At 41.5% G+C, this 17438-nt stretch overlaps 2 protein-coding genes across 3 annotated transcripts in view; one reads left to right on the top strand and one right to left on the bottom strand.

Moving 5' to 3' along the window:
* Positions 1–17438, top strand: part of gnpnat1 (glucosamine-phosphate N-acetyltransferase 1) — an 85301-nt gene that overhangs the window by 657 nt on the left and 67206 nt on the right. The window contains exons 2-6 of one of the 2 annotated variants that reach the window (XM_086107283.1): positions 1631–1798; positions 2322–2384; positions 2479–2606; positions 2726–2787; positions 16048–16175. In XM_086107283.1, coding sequence (XP_085963409.1) covers positions 1645–1798; positions 2322–2384; positions 2479–2606; positions 2726–2787; positions 16048–16132 — 492 coding nt within the window. In that variant the 5' untranslated portion in view covers positions 1631–1644 and the 3' untranslated portion in view covers positions 16133–16175. Of the gene's footprint in view, positions 1–1630; positions 1799–2321; positions 2385–2478; positions 2607–2725; positions 2788–3461; positions 4292–16047; positions 16176–17438 lie in introns of those variants that run through there. The other variant, XM_086107282.1, reaches the window with a different exon arrangement.
* styx (serine/threonine/tyrosine interacting protein) lies at positions 4645–8600 on the bottom strand. The gene is made up of 11 exons (XM_086107538.1): positions 8363–8600; positions 8059–8091; positions 7426–7479; positions 7256–7353; positions 7126–7186; positions 6999–7035; positions 6889–6928; positions 6519–6569; positions 5984–6056; positions 5505–5595; positions 4645–5191 (listed from the first exon to the last, which is right to left on the bottom strand). Exons 1-11 carry the CDS (start codon positions 8537–8539, stop codon positions 5118–5120), a joined length of 789 nt encoding a protein of 262 aa, XP_085963664.1. The 5' UTR covers positions 8540–8600; the 3' UTR covers positions 4645–5117.

Here is a 17438-nt window from a genome sequence, read left to right as displayed (position 1 = left end):
GCTAGTTGGGGTGTAACTAATGACTAGTCGCGGTCTGTGGAACAGTCATGTAACTAAGGAACGACAGCATTACGGTAAGGTGTATGTTTTCATGGACTCTAAAGTCAATGGATGAGTGCTTCCTGGTGTTGGTTGTGTTGAATGAGCCCTTTGTGGGATAGGCTCATATCCCAGTTGGTATCCTGTTCAGGGACCTAGCCCGGATCCCGTGAAGGCAAATATGATTTTATGACTCGGGATAGTTAACTGTCGAGCACTTCAGCTTGTAAAACAGCGTCACTTTCCAACAGTGAAAAATTGAAATAGGAATCATATGTTCCAGGGCCATTCATTCAAGCCCTTTGCAAAAATGGGTGGGGTGGTGGTTTGAGGTAAAGTGTTAGAAAATGCAAAAGTTACGAGCACAGAAATCCAAAGTATAACTCAACAATGGTAAATTACTAAGATAAGATAAGAAAACCTTTATTAGTCTCACAATGGAGAAATTCCCGATTCTAACTAAACATGGGTTCTTGCTTTACAGTGGTCTTGGAATGTGACATTTCAAGTTTGCGCGGTTGTGTAAGAAGAAATCATCACACAGCACAGGAACATGCTCATTTACCATTGGACGTACTAACCTGTTTTTTTTTTTTAGTATTTTAGTACAAATACCTACTTTAATATAGTTGGCATGGCTCCTACTTGCATAGTACATTGTACAGTATATCCCAGGTTCGTGTCATAGTATCTAGGCATTTTTACAACTCAGAGTGTGGGGACAAACATACAGCATATGCGACACTAATTTCTTTGTTTCTTTCTATTTGATTGTATTGTGAGAGAGGACCGAATGGGACAGGATTCTTCCATTGGTCATAATGGGCAATGTGAGATTACTCGCCACTGGACAAACTCATGGCTGTTAGAAAACTACAGTTGTTTGTTTACATTATGTTATTAGCTGCTGCTATTCTGAGTGACAGAATGCAAGCTGTGCAGAACGTAAGAAGGGAAGTTACATGACGTAGGCAACACCAAGGTCACCATTATGCATTGTTACTTGTTAATCAAAGTAAATATATTTTTTTCCCCATGATTTAAAAACACTTCCCACTTCTCTTGCAACTCACTCAGTGCCAAACATTTTCAGGCCCTTTTTTTTGAATCTGTCAAAATATAAATAAGTATTTGGGATTGAATGTATGAAGTCTGAAAAGACAAATAAATATGTCTTAGCTTTCTTCATATTAGTACTGATAATCTTGTACCCTTGTTTTGTTTCTAGCATAATACCTAGTCTTTTTTTATTTTTATATTGGTGTCAATACATTTTATACAAAAGCTGTAAAGTGAGCGCAAAGGCTTGCAAATTGCTTGAATTCGACCTCGATCACGGCGTGTGAACCCTAAACAGGCAGAGCATTCATGTTTGACAGGTCAAGGTTCTGCATGAAGTAAAATAAACATACTGTTGCTCTGTTCAAAGCTATACTGTTTCTTCTTATTTATTTATTTATTTATTTACAGTACAGTGTTTATTTGTAAATTCTGTGTCATCCTTTGACGCGCGCACACACACACACACACACACACTACTTAAGGGTGTATTCCCTGCATGAGCTCATTTATATGCTTGTGGGTTTCCCAGGCCAAGGTCGTGGAATGCTGCTGGACGAGACTCCCCTGTTCGATCCTTCTCTGCTTCAGGAGTTGGACTGGAGCGACAACAGTGTCTCCTTCTCACCCTACATCTCCCCCTCTAGCCCAGGCGACGGTCTGGTGCTCAGGCCCCTCTGCACCGCCGACTTCAACAGGGGTGAGTGGCACATTTTCAACCATCCGCTAATTTCCCAAAATGTCACGGAAACTTGAGGTTTGTATTCAGTCCAATGCTATGTAACCCATGAGGATGTTCAACCTCACTTTCAAATGTAATCATTAACGTCGAATTACTGTACAGGTCAAGAGTTTCCCTGGATATGTGCGAATTATGACTTCACCGATTATGTTTTTATGCCCAAGGCGAAAGCCCCGCCGGTTTAATATAAAAGTATAGGTTTGCACCATCTTGTGACATCTCGGTCCCAAGGAACTATGTTGAAGTGAGGGAAAGAGCTTCCATTTAATCAGACCGTAGCCCTGTCTCATAGAAAACTGGTATTTTACTGCCATCTTGTGCTATCTTTCGGCATTTGTAAACCTTTTTTGGGGGAGAGGGGTGTCACTATAACCATACATACGTGTGCATATATACTACTAAGATATTTTTTCTTGTGCACAATGGTAGCTATTAAAAATTGTGTAAAAAGAGCAACAAGTTTCCCGTTTTTGTCTTCCAGGGTTCTTTATGGTTCTTTCTGAATTAACCGAGACAGGTGATGTGACTGAAGACCAGTTTCTAAGTAAGTCAAAGTTATTTGACACAATGAAAACGTTGTTGTTGTGACTGCTTCGCTGAACACCAATTGAAATGAATGACATTCTTTTATCATTCAGAAAAGTTTGAGCACATGAAAAAAACAGGGGACTACTATGTAGTGGTGGTGGAGGACACCAATCTAGGACAAATTGTGGCCACGGCCACTTTAATCACAGAGCACAAATTCATCCATTCTTGTGCAAAGGTAAGTTTGTGTCTTCCTTCACACTAATGCCCGAGAGGAGGTGACTGGGGTGCTAATGTTGCATATGAGTGGACTGTTGAGCTTGAATGAGAACTCCATCTGTGGGGGTTTGTTTGCAGAGAGGCCGAGTTGAGGAGGTGGTTGTTAGTGACGTGTGCAGAGGCAAACAGCTGGGAAAACTGTGAGTACAACTCTGGCTGGTCTGACAATTTTGTTACCTCCACCCATAAGTATGAGTTGTCTTGATTAAAAAAAAAAATCTCCTTCCTCTTGAAAGTCGGGAAATTACTTCATTACATTTTAGTGGCAAACTACAAACAGTTGCTGCCACTCTTAGTAGATGCTCTACTCCAAATAATCATCGTGCCTTCTCTTGAATAAATGCGCACGGCCCCTCAAATACTATAAGTTTATCCTTTTTGCCTTGTGTTTGCGTCCTCCCTGTCAAAAAATAAGCACAGCATCTTAAATGCATCCTTTTAATTCCTCAGGAAAAGAAATAAACTGTGGTCTGATTGATGTTGCTTTAGACGTCTTTACCAGAAATCAATGCCAAGCCTCAATTAAATGCATCCTTTGCGTTGTCTTCAGGATCAAATAACTTAAATGCAGGCCTTTTTTGAGATGGAAAAAAATTCTATACTTTTACTATCGATGATACCGAGTGTAGCTGTAGACAAGTGCACATTAATACCGAAGAGATGATGTTGGTTTTTGAAGAGGAAGTGCTGCTGTATACAGTGGAGCAGTCATTGTCATGTTTATCAAGTGTTTTTCATTTTGAACTCTTAAAAGTGCTCATGGGAAGACGTTTGGCTTCTTCAGTTTCCACTGTCCATCTTTTCTCTCCCACAGGTTAATGTCTACGCTTACGCTTCTCAGTAAAAAACTCAATTGCTATAAAATCACACTGGAATGTGCACCCAAAAACGTGTCTTTCTACCAAAAGTTTGGTTACTCTGCTTCCGATGAGACTTACATGCAGTGTCGGTTTTCCCACTGACGAACTTTGGGCCTGCAATGCTGCTTTTCACGTCACCTTCTGACATCCGCCAAGTGGAACATTGTGTTTTGGAGTGCGTCATTCAGAAGCTTAGAGTCGCCCTGAGTGTCATCCTGACATCAGAGCTGAAGTAAACAAAAACACATGTGGAAGACCCCCCCCACCCCCCAAGCCTCTTCTTTTTGTTGTGGCAACCATGGCTACCTCATAGCAGCGGGCCTCTGAAGAAAGAATCATCAGTTACTATAAATGTCTTATTTAGTTACGGTGGTGACAGAAAATTGAAATGGTGGAATGAAATAAGCCAGGCATAAAGTGAAAGCTTATGTCCTTACAGCATCCAATAATTCAATAAATGATTGTGAAAGGCAAGTGACCAAAGAACAATTCATCGAACACTAACCAATGCTGCAAGATGACTTAGGTATGAATCCTACAGGATTTAAAATGAGTATAAGTAAGCCAACAGAAGTTTATATTCATGAGTGTAAGTTCTTAACGTTTTATATTTGGAATGTTGCAGTGATCACATTTTGTGATGGGTGGTATGGATACAAAAAATTAGATTTGTAAATTCATATTTGTGACTTTTTTCTAGTTGGGCAGTGGGAACATATTTAATGTAATTTATTGCCAAATATGTGCAAAAGTATAAATAAAACAGCAGTAAAATACAACATAACGGTCTGATTTCTTGTGCTTTTTTATGTTTAGGACATGTTGAAATCGGAGGGCAGCACATCTGCTTCTTAAGATATTAAGTTTGGAGTTCAAATCTGTGCTCTGCATGCACTCTCTCTGCTTTTGGTATATTGATGCAAAGTTAGCTTAGACAGGCTCCACTCACCCAGCTGGGAGCCAAATAAGCAAAAGATCAAGGCTGTAGAAAATGATGTACTACTGCTACAACCGGACATAGTTTGTGTTTAAATGTTCCAAATAACATTGTAACCTGCCCAGTGCACCGAAGTAGAATACAATTAGCAAGAGTCCTCACACAGTCTTGGATAAGAAGATGGAACAAACAATTTCAAATGCAGTCAGTCAGAACTTTTATTAGGTAACAATTTCATCCTATCCAACATTAAGCCTGCTATTAGTCGTTAATGCTATGACACCAAAATAAAGGCATTAATTAATTATCCCCCTTATTCAAGTCCTGCAATGGGCGACATCCCTTTTCCCTCCTGCTCCCCATTCTGGTCATCTACACAAATTCAAGTATTGAAAGGGCACGATTGCAATACTGTCCCGCTGCAAATGCAAAAATGCTTTAAATACTATAAAACTGCAAAAAGTTTCTTATCAGTGCATACAGCTCAAGAAACAACCAAAAAAAGTTATCAAATGTACTCATCCCCATCAGACCATCATGTCACAGACATAAGTGGTCTTCCCCCCACCCCTTAGAAAAACGTTCAAATGTCTACATTTTTAATCCCATTAAAAATGTAAAAGAAAAAAAAAAAAAAGAGTGCAACACGCCTGTGGCTAAATGTAAGCAAGGCTCATCCATTTTGTGCTGCTGCGACCTGCATTGCTCCAAAGTCGTCATCTTCCTCCAGGCTGCGCTTGCGGCTTCCTGTTGCAAGAAAGGTCACAGTTCAGTTAAACCGAGGGTAGCAAACTCCAGTTCCTCGAGACCCATATCCTGCCTGTTTTAGTGCTCGCCCTACTCCAGTACACCTGATTCAAATGATCTTGTTCATTTCGAGCATCGACAGAGCTTGGTGATGAACTGATCATTTCAATCAGGTGTGTTGGAGTAGGGAGGGAGCGAAAACGGGGAGGATATGGCTCTCGAGGAACTGGAGTTCTCTACCCGACTTGAGTTAAACCAATATCAACCATTTTGACAACCACATTCATGAGTGGGAGGGAAACTGTGACCGGACCTGCCATGCCCGCTTGTAAGAAAGAGCGGCCCAACTGCATTGGTGACATCATCTTAATAGTCAGCTTAGCGAGGTAGATTGCTTCATATTCCTGCCAAACAAAACATGAATCTTGTGACACTCCACAAATGGGATATTGCTGTGATCCCAAAATGGGCAGTTATGATAAACATAGGGCCCAGAATGGTCATTTTACAGCATGCAACATGTTGGAGAGAAGAAGGTAGTAAGTTTTCTAGCTACTCAATACAATATGGCAATGTTGACAAAAAGAGTCACCTCCAGGGAGGACAAGCATGTATCGTAATCTTTCACAACAACGTGTTTGGATGCAGCCGTTACATTATTCTCACACATATTAACATATACATCAGACAGTTAACGATTTTTCAGTTTGACATTTGAACACTGACCCCGATATTCAAATTTATTGAGCTGCACCTGTTTATCGGCAAGTCTTGTTAAAAGTTGATGCTCACCTGAAGCTGATGCACAAATCCCATGTTGGGGTTAATGCAGAACCTCCTCTCTTGGATGTGACTGAATGCATCCCTAGAGCGAACACACAGGGTGGAAACAGGGGTCACCAGCATGGTGGGCACCACTTAGCTGCCTCGAATCACCGGAATAGCCCGAAGGCCTGTTCTTAAAACAGCTCACCAGGGATATGACATTGCGATTTCCCCAGAGTGTTGTTGGAGTGATGGTTTGAAAATGTGAACACGTGCAGAAATTTATAGAAATAAAATGTTGGAGAACGATATTCAATCATTGTTGATAATTGTGAGAAAGTATTCAATATGATCAGCGTCTTCACATAAATGATTATCATTAGTTAATAATACCAGAATCCAAAGTCATTGGAGCAAATGTGTTACCACAACACCATGCACAAGATCATCATGTAACACGTGTCCACCGCATTAAGTAAACCTGCACAATCTTACAATATGCCCATGAGCATCTTTTTTCCCTAAACCAAAAAGAGAGTAATGAAAAAAAAAAAAGACTCACCTGTATTTCATTCCAAACGTTTCCATTAGGTAGGCAATCACTAGGGCAGCACTGAAAGTGTGGGGGGGGGGGGGAGAACCAAAATGCATTTTTATAATTATCTATGCCCACAAGGCTGTTTTATGACCGTGTTCAATTCCATTCGAAATGATCGGTTCGAATTTAGCCACATTTCAAAGCTAATTTCCCCATAAGTAACTGGGAAAAAAATTCTAATTCACAACTGTAAAACCTTCGGGGGCATACAGCAGATGTTCTGGTGTATTGAATGGTAATTCATGCATAATTACAAAGAGCAGTATATAACGTCATGTTGCCAAATGAATGAAAAACCGAAAACTTAAACAAAATAAAAAATACTTTCTCGTACCTTCTCGAGATCCCGGCATTACCGTGAACCAGTACCTTACCTAAGACAGACAGTCAAAAAACAAAAGTTACCTTTTAAGGTTGTTCTGCGACTTTGCAATGTGATCTCACCTCCAGTTGCTAAACAGCCATCGATAAATTCTTTAGTCTGTACATAGAAAACAAGAAGCAGACATTACATAAATATGCCACATTGTGAAAACTTTACCATCAGGACATTAACAGCGTTCAAACTCACCGTGGGAAAAAATTTTATGATATTTTCCACTGGATTGTCTGCAATATCTAACACAAGGTATCTGGAGGAAGAAAAATGACAGTCAAACAACAGCAACTCACTACTGCCTAAATTCACAAATCTTACTTACCTAAATGTATGAGGGAAGTTAGGTTTGATAAAATTGGCTTCGATGTCTTGGCGCACACACACTACATGCGTGATGCCCTCTCTCTCCAGAGCCTGCAGCTACCAAGAGACCCAACATATTACTAAACATGCATTTTAACAAGATATGCTACTGTGTAATAAAAGAATTACCTTGCTTTTCATGGCAGCAGAATAAGGACCTAAGTACAGTCCGGGTAATATTTCCTATCCAAACAAGAGAGACACGGGCACAGTTTGTGAATAATGTCAGTATGCTGTACTGGGTTTCACTCGATTGTGCAGTTGTACCTAACGAGGCATCCAGTGACAGACGGTTTATTCAACACCACTCATAAAAAGGTGACAGATATTAGGCTTTGGGGGTGAACATTTTCAGGATGAGCCGAAAATGCACTCTATTACAGCTGACCTTTATGACTTTTTCAAAACTATTGAAGGCACCGCCAACTTTTCAATGGTTCTGCAGTTTTCTGCACAACTTACTGTTTTCGAACAAGATGAATGACAACGTTTACAACAGTATGTATAGGCATGGTACAATGAAGAATGTCAAATGATGGCCACTGTTTGAGCACTGGACAAATTAGTCCAATTTCCATTGCAGGCCGTGGGAACACCTTTGCTTATAATTCTATCTTGGAAAATCAACTGCAAATAAAACGTACTTGCTGCTGAACCACTTTGAATCATACAGTCACGATACAGTTAGCGCTTATGTTGAGAAACTGCTGGATGGCTGCTGTCACATTAAACACCATTGGTGACAGGTACTGATGCACATACCTGCATTTCTCGTCTCATTGGATAAGCCCAGTCCTGCAAAAACAGAATTAAAATAAAAAACTTGACGTCATGAGTCTATCTTAAACTACAACTATGACGTGGCTAATGCTAGCATGCTAGGCGCGTTGTTGTGAACTCAACGTTAAAGCAAGGGCAATTTGACAAGAATGCGCTTCGACTTAGGCTCTCGTAACATAATTAAAAGTATATTGTTTTTTTAAAAAATTATATATTTGCACACACGATGGATATCTAGTGTATTTAGCAACGGCTAGCTGAGGTTAGCCCGCCCTCCAGAACTAACCAGGAGCTCCTCCTTAGTGGCGGGCAGAGACGGGAACTGGAGCTTCGTATCCTCGTCCATTCCGCTGAGTCGTTCAGCCACGTTCGCTGGGCCTAGTTCGCCGCGACCCGATTTGGCTCTTGCTTCTCGGGTGGGGTTAGCTGGACAGTCGATGGTATTCGTCGCCTGTCCGCACATGCATGTCCGCCATGCTGTTCCCCACTGACACTCCGGGCATCACGTGACCAGGCGGCCCCTGGTGGCGAGAGCGTGAGATGAGAGAGGGGCGGAAAAATACAACAACAGCGACATAGGAAGGAAAATGGAGGTGATGCATATGGGCGACACCCAATCAGAAAATAGCCGAGGACGTAAAACAGGAAGTTGATGAAGTTGAATGTAAAATTGACTCCTGTGTCAAGGTTGGTGATTTTGGTAAACTAACTTTTGTGCTTAAGATCTACATTGTTGTTGTTGTTTTCTAAACAGATGAGCCAGGTCATTCGTGGAGGAAATTGTTATTTTTTGCGTGTAAAATACTAAACACATACTTTCAGAAAGTATATATAAAATTGATTCTAATTTTATGATATTATTTCTAATGTTTTTGTGTGAAGGGTAATATACAGGGTGGGCCAAAAGTAGTTGTACAGTGTTCCCTGACTATTCTTAATTTGCTATTTCACCTATTTGTACCTATTCGTAAATTGTTTTTGGAACCTGTCCACTGCTATTTGTTGTCATATTTGCTGTATTTTTGCTCTTTGATCCGCCCTAAAATGGAGCAAAATGGCATCTAATCCATTTCTAATACCCCAAAGATGACACAAATTTTCTGAGAGAGAAAGGTTTGTATGGGGGAGTCTATTGATCACATTTTCCCCCTCATTCGTGTCAGGGTTCAGTCTTTGTAACCTGTGAATAATACGGGAGTGCTGTACACGTTTTTCATCCCCCCCCCCCCCCCCCCCGACTTCCTTCCATCCTTTATTCAAGAATACCAAAAGTACTTTTCTGGCCTCCAATCTTTTGTTCCCACGCTCTTCCCTTTCTTTCTGATCTATTTCCGTCCTTTCTTCCTATTGGTTGTTTATCTTTATATTTGTCCTATGATTGTCTTGTGTACCATTTCAGGGTGTGTCCCACCTCTCGCTCTAAGTCAACTGGGACAGTCAAAAGCTCATCAGTGAGTCTATGAGGACATGCTGTATCGAAAATGGACTCCCGCTTGTTAAATTAAATCACTGTTCTGTATTAAATATAAAATAGATAATAGCTTTTCGCTATTCTCAGCAGGGCATCAGATTATGCGTATAAGGATACATTTGAGGAGGTTGAAGTTTATTTTTAATTGGAGGGATGAAATAATGGCGCTCTGATACATGGGCCCTTAATTGTGCTTATGGCTCTGTTTTTGGGGGGAGGGCATCCGTCCCTGTCTGCTCGTGGGGAGGCATGCCATAAATCCTGCATCATTAAGGACGCAGACCATTGAACGTCAGACTACTTATGAGTCAGGTCTCTTAAGAAGAGTACACTCAGGAAAGAAATCATGACTAACTTGATTGATTTATAGCTTCCTTTTCTTTATTTTTTCTTTTAAAATTTTTTTTTACTTCTTCATCTTCTCCTTTTTTTATTACCAGATGCCCGTCTCCCTTAGCATCCATTCACTTGCACACTAATGACAGCATATGCAATGTTATGTCTGTCCATATGGGAGAATTGCTCAGATTCGTCTCCCTGGTCATCTAACATGTTTGTGTTGCCTGGAAAAGTTGATGATTTATTCTTGTTGTAACATTACACCTGAAATCTAATCGCTATCTACCAGGAACACAAATGTGGATGGGCTGAATTGTTCCTGCTCACGTAGAACACTTATGTGGCCCTTTGTTGACAGACACGGTTCATAGGCCTATCTATCTATCTATCTATCTATCTATCTATCTATCTATCTATCTATCTATCTATCTATCTATCTATCTATCTATCTATCTATCTATCTATCTATCTATCTATCTATCTATCTATCTATCTATCTATCTATCTATCTATCTATCTATTAATCTAATCTAATCTAATCTAAAAAAAACAAAAAAGGGCAACATCTGGGTTTTGTGGAGCGTGTTTCCCCGCACAAATGCCAAGAAATCACCACTGGATGCACTTGCCTTCCAGAAATCTACAAGTCATTACAGATGCAATGTACTGCAGTTTTATTTTTGCTGAACTCTTTTCAAATATTATAAATGGTCTCCCCCCCCCCCCCCCCCAAATATCTACCAGGGATACAAGTTGCCTGGTAAACAAACAATATGTAAACCAACATATGATCTGTCTTGACTTGCGGTAGAAAATGCAACGTTTTGGGAATGCAAAGTCTCTGTTTGATCCCTCCACACTGCAGCCCAAAACCAAAGCAGGCATGGGGAGATCACTCAAGCTCCTCACAGTCAGCTCCCAGTGGGCCGCTAAGTTCAAACCTAGATCAAACCCACAACTTTTCTGGAGGTGATATAACACACTCATCTTCGCACCACTAGGTGTGCTAATTTAATCATGACACACACTCCCTGTGAATAGTTTGTAGCAGCGCCAAGGAAAAGTGGAGCTCTGAATTGCATATAATTGTAAATGCATTTTATAGCCTTTACTGGTTAGTGTATTTTTTTTAAATCATAACATTTTATACTGCATATATTTATTTATTTCCCAATATTTGTTTATGTTATCAGGTGTGGTGCTTCCCCGATACTTATTTAATGTTTAATACAGAGTAATGATACATTTCTGGCTTTGCAATATTGATTTTGATGCGACACAATCCGGTATTTTCTTTTCTTACAGTACAGTAGAAAGAGATTTTTATGTAATACCAGGTGGCGCTTTTTTTCATTATTCACAATATTTGTTTAACAATTAACACAGAGTCATGCTGGTTTGCATTCTTCCCATTTTTATTTTTGTTGGATGGGATAGAATGGGGGCGGCCCGGTAGTCCAGTGGTTAGCACGTCGGCTTCACAGTGCAGAGGTACCGGGTTCGATTCCAGCTCCGGCCTCCCTGTGTGGAGTTTGCATGTTCTCCCCGGGCCTGCGTGGGTTTTCTCCGGGTGCTCCAGGTTTCCTCCCACATTCCAAAAACATGCATGTCAGGCTGATTGGATGCTCTAAATTGTCCCTAGGTGTGAGTGTGGGCGTGGATGGTTGTTCGTCTCTGTGTGCCCTGCGATTGGCTGGCAACTGATTCAGGGTGTCCCCCGCCTACTGCCCGGAGATGGCTGGGATAGGCTCCAGCACCCCCCGCGACCCTAGTGGGGATCAAGCGGTTCGGAAAATGGATGGATGGATGGGATAGAATGGCGATGGTATCCACAGATCCATACTGTATCTTAACAATATCCATCCATCCATCCATTTTCCCATCCGCGTTATCCTCACAAGGGTCGCAAGGGGTCCTGCAGCCTATCCCAGCTGTCTTCGGGCAGTAGGCGGGGGACACCCTGAACCGGTTGCCAGCCAATCGCAGGGCACACAGAGATGAACCTAGGGACAATTTAGAGTGTTCAATCAGCCTGCCATGCATGTTTTTGGATTGTGGGAGGAACCCGGAGAAAACCCACGCAGGCACGGGGAGAACATGCAAACTCCACACGGGAAGGCCAAAGGCCAAAGCTGGGATCGAACCCACGACCTCTGCACTGTGAGGTCGACGCAGTAACTACTGGTCCACTGGGCCGCCTTAACATTTATTTCATATTTAATATAGAGCAGTGCTGAGTTTATTCTTTCCACAAGTGGTGCTGATTATTATTTTTTTTTTTACTATAGAATTTTTATACACTATGGATCTGTGCATGTTTTAATATTTTTCATATTTGATACAAATTACAAATGCTGCTGTTTTTATTTGCAATATTTATTTTATACTTAATGCAGAACTTTTTTCTTCTTCACGATTTTAATTATTTTTCAGTCTACCTGTCCCAATATTTATTTCATAGCTAAAAGAGAGTAGCGCTGTTTTTTGTTAATACTATATTTCTATTTACTGAAGAGTGGCACTGCTTTTCTTTTCAATTAATTTTAATACAATGATCTTATTTTTGTTCTTTCCTATCTGTGTAATGTTCTGTTGCCTCCCCAAATATCTATTTTATGTTTAATAAATGTTGCCAATTCTCATTACTATTGGGCTCTAAAGTAGAGTATATGATTGAGCATAATTCAGTATGACGAGGACGATGATCTGCATTGTTTCAATTATTGGAGAAAAAAAAAGATTTGACTTTGAACAAATTGTTTTCGGCAACATTCTGTACGATATGATTCAATTTCCACAACCTGGCATTTGATTCAAAACCCTGTTAATGAGCTTCAGCTAGACAGTAGCCACTCAATCAATAGATCAACCTAATGCAAGATGGAGCAACGCTTTAGGAATTTTAAGGAAGTTTCATTAAACACCCCCACAAATTGCCTGTTTTAAAACAAGCAATTCAACATGCAGTAATTGAATGCAGCTCTTGTTGGAGCCTTTCATCTGGTTTCCATGGAGATTCCTTCATTGCTATGTCAAGCTCATTTGGGATGGCAATTTAATGATGATCGGCATTAACCTTCAGGAGAACACGAATGTCCTCGATGCTTTTCCAGTTTTCGCTTGCAGGCCTCTCACATTTTTGAATTGCCCAGTGTTATCTGGGACGCGAGGCATGGAAACGAGAACCCAAGGCGTGCATCAGGCAGGGCCAATCTGAATAAATTGGGATGGCTCAGCTCCCATCGACTGCAGCTGCTTGACATTTTTTTTCTGACCTAAGAGATGAAAAAGAGGGTTTCTAGTGATGACTGCAATGTCTTGTAACATTTGGTTAAAATGTGCATAAATGTAAAAGTTCTATATATATATAAATTAACTATTTGCATCTCGCCCATCCTTTGATTCACTCACTCCTTCTCTCACCTCTCTACTTGTATCCAGCCAGACATTATATTTGGTGCTCACATCTCATGCCGGCGGCCCGTTGGTCAGCTTGTTGATCTCACAGTGCAGAGGTACCGGGTTCGAGTCCAGCTCTGGCCTCCCTGTGTGGAGTTTGCATGCTCTCCCGTGCCTGCGTGGGTTTTCTCTGGGTACTCCGGTTTCCTCCCACATTCCAAAAACATGCATGGCAGGATGATTGAACACTCTAAATTGCCCCTAGTTGTTAGTGTGAGCGTGGATGGTTGTTCGTCTCTGTGTGCCCTGCGATTCAGAGTGTCCCACGCCTACTGCCTAAAGACAGCTCCAGCACCCCCCGCGACCCTTGCCAGGATAAAAGCGGATGGGAAAATGGATGGACATCCCATGCCTTTCCCCTTTTCCAATCCTCCAGAGGTCTTATTAACAGACACACACAGTCCTCATGTTTTTTGACAAAGCCTTGCTTCTGATCTCGCATTACGGAGTGGCTCTTCGGAAATGAGCCCTACAACATCAGATTAAAATCTCCTGTAATGGGGCAAAAAGCATAACGCGCAGACGGAATGTTTTCAGGAATTGTGCCTCCGTCCCCTTTGCATGAATAAGCCATTAGAGGTTGGAGGTTGGGGCACATTGCGGGAAATTTAACATGGGAACATTTGCGGCCTTCCACGTGCAGACTTGTTCATGCGCATGAATATGCGCCGTCAGTGGAGACGTAGACCCGATGCATTATTCAAGCGTGTGCGTCTTACATGACAGATTTCAGTCACAGACTGTGTTTTACTTCTCTCGGGTCGTACTAACATACTTTGTTCCTGCAGGTCACTGGCTTGATAAAATACATTTAGCCATCCTCCGATGAGCTTTCAAGCTGCATTTACACCACCATGGATTTGCAATTTTTTAAATTTGTTGGCCATCCATAAAACAACATTCCACAAAGTGATACAGTTGGGTTTTATTTACTGTTTACGTCCCAACTTCATTGGAATTGGGGTTAGTGTATCTCCTCGAATTGGCCCACTTCGTCGACAACATTTTTCAAGCAGTCGGCAAATTGAAAATGTTTAAGTACTTGTTGCATGTTTTGACACCCACAATTTTCCTTGTAAAAGGGTTCGACTCCTTTCCTGGTGTTATCTATGTTGACTTCTTTCTTGTTGCCCCACTCCATTGACAGCCAATTTGCGAGCTGTCGACAACTCGAAAATGCTACGGTGCAACCAGCAGGGTCGTGTTTTGACACTCGCCGTTTCACTTCACTTGCTTTTTTTCTCGCAGCTCGCTTTGCCTCCGATGGACATATTTGGAGCGTGCATTCATAGTCAAATCAAGCCAAACTCAGAGACCCCGCCCCATGTTGATCGCCCTCGTTGATGCGCCGTCGTCTCCCCTCATTATCAGCCACTTGCCTGCGCAGCTGCTCCTCTTTTACTAATTAGCTTCTCAGTGTAAAGGGGGCACTTAGGCTAACAGGCTCTGCCAAATTCTTGCTAAGTAACGATTAGAGCGTATCAGAGTCAACCTGTTGCAAGGGGCTTCAAATATTTGTGCAATTAGCGCAACTCATTGGGGAGTTGAAATTCTGTTGGGGATTACAATATTTACTCAAATGCCAATGGGTGAGGGCCTCTGTGGGCTGAAGGTTCTTATTTCGACAAATTGAGGGAATTTTCAAAAACAGTATTCGCTCAATATTTCCTGGAGGGGAAAATATATGTCCCAAACTTCAAACAAAACTTTGAATAAAAAAAATATGTCAGCATATCTTTTGAACCTTCAGATCACTCAGTATCAAAACGATTCACACACAAAATGTGCTTTTTTTTTGGTTTTTGTTTTTGACCGGCGGCATGCATAAATGCGAGGTGATTCCAACAGTCTAGTAAATTGCAGTTGAGTACACTAACACTTTGCAACCCCTTGTTGTTCCCTCTCCTTTACTTATCTGTTAGGTGTCTTCAAAGAATTTACCAAATGAAAGTTTAGGTACGATATAAGTCAACGGCTGTAATTTGTTGACGATTTTCCAGTTCTGTCCCGTTTGACCACATCGCTCAGTCTGCTTATGCCCTCACATATGGACAAGGAGAGCTTTCTATTTCACTGGCAAAGCTAATGAAGACAGCAAAAGTTTATAGTCATGCTTGAATATGATGCCTTTCCATTAAAGTTCCCTTTCTTGCCATTTAATGCTCATGGAAAGTTTCCAATTTGGAAAATGTTCCCAATTTCCCCATTTATCTTCCGATGGAAGTTGATCAGAAGTTTCGCCCCCCTTTGCGACCTAAAGGTGACTGTGAATTAAAAAAAAAAAGTGCCCGGACATTATTTTATTCATTGGGAATAATTGATCATTCGATTATTTTTTTTTGCCAATCAACCAATGTCGTCGAATTAATTGTGTCTGACTTCGGAGGTTGCACTGTAATTGGATTAAAGTTGCGTCGTTGAGTGTTTAATATCCGTGGATGACAAGCTGTTTTATTCCACTGTTTATGTTTCCCCGTGCTCTGGCCTACTGTCAGTCGTCTGCAAGCAAGCAGAGATGCAGCAAATCATTAACACGCCTTGACACAATGCTCTTGGCGAATGCTCGCCTCCTAAGCTTTGACTGACAAGTGGAGCGTCGGGGTCTAAACCGGGGGATGCTCCCGTCTTTTTCTGCTCGTGTATCGCACGCTTTCGCTGTTTGCTTGTTGCTCAGCTTGGCCTCTGCTCCTGTTTTGCTACAGCGGGATGCCGCCAAAGAACACAGAGCTGCGAGCCCCACCCGCCCCCCTCCACAAACAAACCCACGCTCCCTCTGGCCCTCCCTGATGCCTTCTGCTCCCCTCTTCTGCCTCATCTTCTTCCTCTGCAGGTATTGTTGACGTTTTTGTTATGCTTTCTTCCTCCTAAAAGGGAACAAGAGTCACATTTGTGTATATGTTTTTGAAACACAAAACAGTTCATCATTATTAGATGGGCGCATTAAAAGAGTAATGCAATATCCGCAAAGCCGGAAGCGAATACAAACTGCCCTATGACTAATAAAAAGTGATCAAACAAACTCATACTGGAGGCTTTAATTAGTCCTGCAGCGTCTGCACAATAAAAATGGAGAACCGGAGGAGTTAATTAGATGTGTTGTCGTATTTAGTGTCGCCCACTCGTCCACTTGAGATTCACTTGATTGCACTCGGATTGGAGTAATGGAGGAGGTGTGCAGTTTCATCAAGACTGCTTGTTTTCTGTTTTGCCAGCACAGTCATGAGGTCACATCTCACTAGTGTTGCCCTTGATGAATGCTTATAACACACAATGCAAGAGGCAGTCAGCACCCCCCACAAACTCCTTAGACAGATGGGCAGAAAGTGAAAACATGAATGCGAATCACAATACTTATCGACAAATCAAATTAGTCAACAGCGACTCCGGTTTGTCTGTTCAAGAACAGGTGCGAAAGGTGTAGATGTGAAATTAACTCCACATAATCCAGTTTAGGGGTGTCAGTGGGTTTTATGGATGGACGTGGGGCTTGGGGGGGCGGTGCCAATGATGTGAACCAGTGCAGCAAATGAGCAAAAAAATCAAAATAGCAGCTAACGGAGATTGATCGCGTAAAAGTTCATTAATTACGTCTGCTTTTTTTTTTTTAACCCTTTCAGAGACCGCGGCTACTACAGTGGACAGTTTATCATGTTGTCGGGTTACAGGGTGTATGAAAGGGTGATTACACAAACACAGGAAACGTGTGTGCAGCATTAGCAAAAAACAAAAACATTATACACAACACATTGTTATAGGGCATGCAAAACTGCATGCAAAAAAGGTCCCCGTGTTGTCATAAAGTAAGTGAAGCCCGTTAAACCAAAAAAAAAACGACAGAGAAAAGTTTACCTTTAGAAGTTAGTAATGTAATTAAAAGCCAATTCAGCTCGCCTAAAATAGGCCTAACCACACCGCTGGTTCAGTTTCAGCTTGAAATACTTCAAACTAAACTCTCATGAGATAGTCGTGGCGCCTGAGGATATGTTCGTGCATTTGTTTGTTTCCATTTGTATACATGTTTCTCGAGTGGACAATCACAGCACTTGTTGCTTGAATAATTGGACAATCAGTGTAGTTGTTTGGTCATCGGTGT

This window comes from Hippocampus guttulatus, chromosome 3 (genome assembly GCF_054856545.1).
Source record: "Hippocampus guttulatus isolate MCC_2025c chromosome 3, RoL_Hgut_1.0, whole genome shotgun sequence".
Classification (NCBI taxonomy): domain Eukaryota; kingdom Metazoa; phylum Chordata; class Actinopteri; order Syngnathiformes; family Syngnathidae; genus Hippocampus; species Hippocampus guttulatus.
The sequence above is the reverse complement of the archived record's forward strand: the minus strand, read 5'-3'. Positions and strand labels throughout refer to the sequence as shown.

Bases quoted from the DNA above. Each gene is read 5' to 3' on its own strand.
- styx (XM_086107538.1), bottom strand. From the start codon at position 8,539: ATGTGCGGACAGGCGACGAATACCATCGACTGTCCAGCTAACCCCACC. The intron at 8,092-8,362 runs GTTAGTTCTGGA...CTGTTTTTGCAG, and splicing joins CCACTAAGGAGGAGCTCCTG to GACTGGGCTTATCCAATGAG. The intron at 5,596-5,983 runs GTGAGCATCAAC...TTTGTTTGGCAG, and splicing joins GATTTGTGCATCAGCTTCAG to GAATATGAAGCAATCTACCT.